At 56.6% G+C, this 7,063-nt stretch overlaps 1 protein-coding gene across 1 annotated transcript; it reads left to right on the forward strand.

The window, feature by feature from the left end:
- Positions 1-1,516: 1,516 nt before the first annotated feature.
- Positions 1,517-5,724, forward strand: LOC135329991 (protocadherin alpha-2-like). Its single transcript, XM_064520750.1, has one exon. It carries the CDS (start codon positions 1,660-1,662, stop codon positions 4,558-4,560), a length of 2,901 nt encoding a protein of 966 aa, XP_064376820.1. The 5' UTR covers positions 1,517-1,659; the 3' UTR covers positions 4,561-5,724.
- The last annotated feature ends 1,339 nt before the right edge of the window (positions 5,725-7,063 follow it).

Below are 7,063 nucleotides of genomic sequence, written 5' to 3' on the forward strand. Positions count from 1 at the left end.
CTCCTTGTCTGGAGTAAGAAAAAGCAGGTAAGATTGCAAAGACGAAGTAGGCAGAAGAGTTTGTCTTTGCGTTTTCCATTTACTCCTGTTAAGCTCATACGACATAGGCTATACAAAACTAGTAGTGGCCAAATGCGATCTGGACTCAAGACATTGCTGCTGTCCCCAGAAAGCTTGACTACCTTCAGCGTCAGCTTTACATAATGGAGGTGGCGAGAATGAAGCAACAGCTCTGTGGAGGTAAGTCGGAACGCAAAAGGGACGTAATTCGAGTCAGTAGTACACGATCGTGTTTCAACACTCTTTTGAACTCAGGTCGGTGAACACGAGCTGCAGAGATAAGGAGTGAAGTTGCTCTAAGCCTTAGCCCGGCTGTGGCTGCGGGGAAGCGGAGCGGCGGCGGGCACAGGCAGAAGAGAAGGGCAGCGTGTGAAAGTGAATGCGAAGGTGGCTAGAGAAAAGCTGTGCAGGCAGGAGGTGGATTGTGCCCTCATTGTGCCCTGAAGCTAGAGAATGTGGACGAAAATCTTCCCACAGCCTCGCACTGGCTTTCTCGGGGCGAGTGGGCGGGGAGGAAGGCAGCATTTAGCTGTCGATAGCGGTTTCATGCGAAATCAATGTGCAATCTCCCGTGCATGGCTCAGGCAGTTGGCGAGCACGACTGGAGAAGAGAGAGAGTGACAAAGCGTAGGTCTCACTCCTGTCTCTTTTAAAGGAATGATCTCGCCGAGGACCCGACTCTTTTTCTACTTCTTCCCACGGATCCTGAGTTACCACGCGTGTTGAATGCACCGCCTCTCACTACTGCCCTCTGCGCCCTCCCGTCCCTCCCATGGCTCAGAGCAGGAGGGAGTGTGGCTTACTTGCGTTTCTGAGAGTTTGCACTCACCTCATGTCCCATTTCCATTGCGAGGTTCAGGGTCCTCACTGTGAGCTTGCACAGGGAATATCGCCTGTGAATGAGTATTTTCAGGGTATTTTCAGAAACTTTCAAACTAACTGACACACATGCTTAATGTATTTCATCGCAAGACAATTTCACTGTCCCCCTCCCCCCCCCAAAAGTGTCAAAGATTACTTTTGGGCAACTTGTACTGACGGTGGCGGCCAGATATGAAGATGAGCAGCAGCGACAGTAAAATTATTCCAAGAGAAAATAAAGTTTCTCCGAGAATAAATACAACCTCAATGGGATTTTGTTCCTGTTTTACCCTGAAGAAAAAAATCCAGGCCGCACAATCAGATGCATAGAGTAAAGCATGCTCGACAAGGAAGGTGAAAAAAACAACAGCAGGACGGGGTGGGATCTCATTACGAAAATGATGTGTGCGTCTCTCAAATAAGCACAGCGAAAATGATGGCGCTAACTACTCGGCACCAAAGTGGCGCAGAATTGAAGAGCACGGAATGAAAGATGGCAAGGACAGAGCCAGTCCAGCGAGACATGAGGAGAAACAGGCAGTTCGCACAGAATGCCACATGATGCCGCTCTGACCTAAAAAAAAGAATGATAAAGGGGGGTGGGGCGGGGAAACGACTTCCGGTACCAATAAAAAATAACGCAGATTACAAAAAAAAGCTGCAGGGAAGCCGATGCTGCAGTTCAGCAACTGAGAAAGGATTATTCTCCTGCGGTCATCCAAATTCGTATCCCTACACATGTCAGTATCGAAACGGTGGCAGAAGAAGAAAACACTGATTGAGATGGGCTTTTGGGAGCCACCCGGGCTGATCTGGAAGGCGGCTTTGCGGGTGCTGGTGCTGCAGGCGGCCTGGGCGCTGGGCGGCGGCCAGGTGCGCTACTCGGTGCCGGAGGAAGCCAAGGCCGGCACGGTGGTGGGTCGTCTGGCGCAGGACCTGGGGCTGGAGGCGGGCGAGCTGGAGGCGCGTCGGCTGCGGCTGGTGGCGAAGGGCCGGCGGGCGAGCGTGGAGGTGAGCGGGGCGAGCGGGGCGCTGGTGCTGAGCTCGCGGCTCGACCGCGAGGAGCTGTGCGGCAAGAGCGCGCCGTGCGCCCTGCGCCTGGAGGTGCTGGTGGACCGGCCGCTGCGCGTCTTTCACGTGGAGCTGGAGGTCACCGACATCAACGACAATGCCCCGCTCTTCCCCGCCGCCCGCAAGAACCTCACTGTCGCCGAGTCCTTAACGCTGCCGGGCTCGCGCTTCCCGCTGGAGGGCGCGTCGGACGCAGACATCGGAGCCAACGCGCAGCTCTCCTACAAACTCAGCCCGAGCGAGCATTTCACTCTGGAGTTGCAGCGGAGCGAAGACTATCGCGAGTCGTTGTTTTTGATTCTGTCGAAGGCGCTGGACCGGGAGGCGATGGCGGTGCACCGGTTGGTGCTGACGGCGAGTGACGGCGGCAGACCGTCGCTGTCGGGCACGATGGAGCTGGTGATCTCGGTGCTGGATGTGAACGACAACGCGCCCGAGTTCAACCAGTCGGTCTATAAAGTGCAGCTGGCGGAGAGCGCTGCAGAGGGGACGCTGGTGGTGCGCGTGAGCGCCACGGATCCGGACGAGGGAATGAACAGGGAAGTTGTGTTCACTGCGAGCAGCTTGTTTCCTGCCAGTGGAAGAGACCAGTTCGTGCTAGATTCAAGCACAGGGGAGCTGAAGCTCTCGGGTCCCCTGGATTTTGAGGACGTTCGTCTATACGAGATACAAGTGGAAGCGAAAGACAGGGGTACGCCTCCGTTATCGGGGCACTGCAAAGTGGTAGTGGAGGTGCTGGACGTGAACGACAACGCGCCGGAGGTGTGGGTGACGTCGCTGTCGGTGCCGGTGCCGGAGGACGCGGCGGTGGGGACGGTGGTGGCGCTGCTGAGCGTGTCGGACCGGGACTCGGGGGCGAACGGCCGGGTGCGGTGCGCGGTGTGGCCGGCGGCGCCGTTCGGGCTGGTGGCGACGTTCGAGGGCTCGTACTCGCTGGTGCTGCGGGAGGCGCTGGACCGGGAGCGGGTGGCGGAGTACGAGGTGGAGGTGCGGGCGGAGGACGGCGGGGCGCCGCCGCTGCGCGCCAGCCGCGGGCTGCGGGTGCCGGTGTCGGACGTGAACGACAACGCGCCGGCGTTCGCGCAGGCCGTGTACACGGTGCTGGCGCGGGAGAACAACGCGGCGGGCGCGGAGCTGGCGCGGCTGTGGGCGCGGGACCCCGACGAGGCGGGCAACGGGCGCGTGAGCTACTCGGTGGCGGAGGGCGGCGCGGGCGCGGGGGCGCGGTCGGCGTCGAGCTACGTGTCGGTGGACGCGGAGAGCGGTCGGCTGTGGGCGCTGCAGCCCTTCGACTACGAGGAGCTGCAGGTGCTGCAGTTCGAGGTGCGCGCGGTGGACGCGGGGCAGCCGGCGCTGTGCGGCAACGCCACGGTGCAGCTCTTCGTCGTGGACGAGAACGACAACGCGCCGGCGCTGCTGCCGCCCGCGGGCGGCGGCGCGGGGCCCTGGGCTGGCGGCGCGTCGTCGTCGTCGTCGTCGTCGGGGCCGTCGTCGTCGGGGTCGTCGCTGTGGGCGTGGGCGGCGTGGGGGTCGCCGGCGGGGCAGGTGGTGGCGAAGATCCGCGCGGTGGACGCGGACTCGGGCTACAACGCGTGGCTGCGCTACGAGCTGCGGGAGCCGCGGGGCAAGGGCGCGTTCCGCGTGGGGCTGTACAGCGGCGAGGTGAGCACGGCGCGGGCGCTGGAGGAGGCGGACGGCCCGCGGCAGACGCTGGTCATCGTGGTGCGGGACCACGGCGAGCCGGCGCGCTCGGCCACGGCCACGCTGAGCGTGTCGCTGGGCGAGGGCGCCGAGGCGGCGCTGGCGGCGGCGGCGGCGGGCGCGGGCTCGTCGCTGTCGGGGCTGCGGCCGGCGGCGGGCGCCGAGGGCGGCGCGGCGGCGGCGGCGGCGGCGGCGGCGGCGGCGACGACGAACGTGTGGCTGGTGGTGGCCATCTGCGCGGTGTCGAGCCTGTTCCTGCTGGCGGTGGTGCTGTACGGGGCGTCGCGGTGGGCGCCGCGGGCGGCCGTGCTGTCGGGGCCCGGGCCGGCGACGCTGGTGTGCGCCAGCGAAGTGGGCAGCTGGTCGTACTCGCAGCGCCAGAGCCGGAGCCTGTGCGTGGCGGACGGCGCGGGCAAGAGCGACCTCATGGTTTTCAGCCCCAACTTCCCGCCGCCCGCCGGCGCCGCGGCGAAGGAGACGCCGCAGGATCCGCCCGCCCTCCTGGACACGGTCAGTGGCACTTTCTTTTCCCCCTCTTCTCACCTGCGGGTCTCCCGGAAACACTTTCACGGTTCTCGCCTGAGCCCTTTGGAATCGCCTCTTGGCGCCTGCGGGGGGCCGGTGCTTGTCAGGTCCTTGATCTCTGGCTGTTGGCCGCGAGGTCCCGTGTGTTTCCCTGCGCTTGCAATAGCTCTCAGAGCTGAAGTGAGCTTTGAGAAAGAGTCTACCTTCTGGAGCCTGGGGTTTGCTAGGATCTCTCCTGTAAACATTTTCCATAGTGTTACGCTGCGAAGTATTCCGCATGAGCGGTTCCCTTTCTATTTCTGGCTGAGGTGTTACGGGAGAGCAGGCTCCTGCTCCCTGTAGGATCCGCTACCTTTTTTTGTTGTCGAGGACCTAGAAGTGAACAGAGAGATCCAGAGCATGATTTGGGATGGAAGGAACGTGTGGAAGTCTGCAGTGCTGTCCCCGTGCTTAAAGCAGGTCTAACTTCGAAGTTGGAGGAGGTTGCTGAGGATGTTGTGCCTTCGAGAGCTGCATATGGTTGCTCGCTGTCATTCTCCATCTACCCCTGCTTGTGAAGACCTCTGCCGTGTGTCCCTTTCAGTCATTTCTCTTTGAACATGGGGAATCGTTCCTCAAAGAGAAGTTCCTCCAGAGTTTTGGTCAGCTTGATGGTGGTCTCTGAAACTCTCACTGTTCTCTCTTCTCTTTATCGCATTCGGGAGGTGATGAACTGCACGCAGAATTCAGACTTTCGTTGAACCTGCAGTTTGCATAACGTGGAATGAAATCCGTTGTTTTCTTCTCTGTCCCCAGAAGTCTTAACCTTAGTGCCTCTTTTAGCCTCCTTTCATGTTGTATGGCGTGCCCTCATTCATATACATTTTGCTGTCTTGCATGTAGGCCAATTCGAACGAAGATTTTATTTCTGGCTGCTGATGCTCACACAGGATGCTGCTCTGCAGTCTTCTCTCTTACGGAGAACGCTGTCCTCCTCCTCCTCCTCCTCTTTGAGTCTCTCTTTCATTCATGCAAGGTGACCTCTGTTGGTACTTCATGGTTTTCTGCCCCCCTGCCTTGTATGGCATCTATTTGTTCGTGAAGTACTACACAATTAGTTTGTAGCTGGGACAGATAATGGGACGGTTTCGTATTTCCAAGTATGTAGTTCATGCACTTTGTGATACAGAGTGGTTCTGGCAGAAGAGCGCCAACCAAGAGAGATGTAAGAGACGTGTAGCTCTATTGCCACATGAAGCAAGATGTATTGCTGGAGGACTTGTTCTTGGTGAAGGAAGGCCTTTATAGAGGCACCTCACTCATGTTTCCTGACTGTAGCCTTGCCATGTAACCTGCTACGGTAGGCATTGTATTTTGTCTTTCTGACAGTTATTTTTAAAAATAAACTGGCATTATTCTTTTAATCTGTGCCTTATGTTGACAACTTGGAGAACCCTTGAAACTCCCCATTCCCCTCTAAGGAGCATGACTTAGCTTTCCTTTCCCAGGAGATACGTCAGTAATTGTGAGGTGTGAGCCACGTTGCCAAACGTGGTTGGCTGTCTGATGTCAGAGTTTGTGTCTCTTGCCGTCCTTGTGGGTGACTGTCTTCTAGGCTCTTGAGCTGAGGTTTACTTGGCAAGAAAGCCTTGGGTTTTCAGGTGTCATTTTAGTTCCTGTTATCGTGGAAGTGGGTATAGGAACACTGGCAATAAAGCAGAGACCTGAGACTGTTGACAAAGCCTGCTTTTCTTCAGCTACACTTCCTTGGAAATCATTGACAGCTCTCCCTGAAAATTGCCCTTGGAACTTGTTATGTGGTGGAGACCTGGAAATAAACCAAGACCACTGTTCGAACAGCTGTATGGATAACAATGTAATGAGAGAAGACCTGTTTGACAGACGGACCTATTTGTGTTAGCATTTGGTATCTTTATTTTGGTTCAGCCTCATGTTGCGTGGCTAATGTTTCTTTGCTAGAATGAGCAAAAGATTTCTGTACGAAGTCATCCCACTCATGTTTCTGCCTGGCATATGTGTCAGGGTGGCAGCAAGCTTGCATGGCTGTGTAGAGAAGGAGCTGTGATATCTTTATCTCCGTGGATGTGGTGGGAGCCGGGGGAGATGTTTTCAGACTAACAGTCCCTTGCCAGAGCAGTGGTGTGAGCTTTGGGGGTTTTTGTTTGGTTATGTGGTGTGTGGATCACTTTAATGAATGCGAGGCATTCCACGCGGACTAATTTGCACTGGTAGCAGAAATACTCTTGCTTCGTTGTACTATGCATGCATGCTTACCTGAAAAGGTAAGTAAGAACTTGACTTTTATTGTGCAGCTACAAGTGGGAAACACAATTCATAGAGAGCACTTCACTGAGGCACATGGAGATAACTAGAGAGCTGTGGCTGCCCTGTGTTATTTCCCCCTTCGATGATTTGTGCAGTTCGGGCTATGTTCAGAGTGACTTCCAAAGTTAGGGAGTCATTGCCAGAGTTGAGACTCTGAAACATTGCATGCATGTATGGTGTTTTAGCATCCTAAAATGCCATCGGTACATACAGTGCTTCAGAGGTTGCAACCACTGTTCTAGTCTGACAGAGATATTCTTTGTAATAGGATGTCCTGGCTCTATTATTTGGTGTTTGAAAACCAGGGCGAGTGCATGGAATCGCTCAATGTCATCACTGTCACAAAGTTATGCAAAAGTAGGCAATCTATTCTTGTTTTTAGCGACAACCGGCTAGGTACCAATTATGTTCTGCAGCCCTTGGTCCTTTCCACGGATGGAGAGCCAAGAGTGTGGTCTTCTACGGTACAGGAAGCAGAGGTGCAGGGGAAAGGGGAGAGCTGCTGTGGCATCTCCTCTAC

The sequence above is a fragment of the Dromaius novaehollandiae genome, chromosome 15 (assembly GCF_036370855.1).
Source record: "Dromaius novaehollandiae isolate bDroNov1 chromosome 15, bDroNov1.hap1, whole genome shotgun sequence".
Classification (NCBI taxonomy): Eukaryota; Metazoa; Chordata; class Aves; order Casuariiformes; family Dromaiidae; genus Dromaius; species Dromaius novaehollandiae.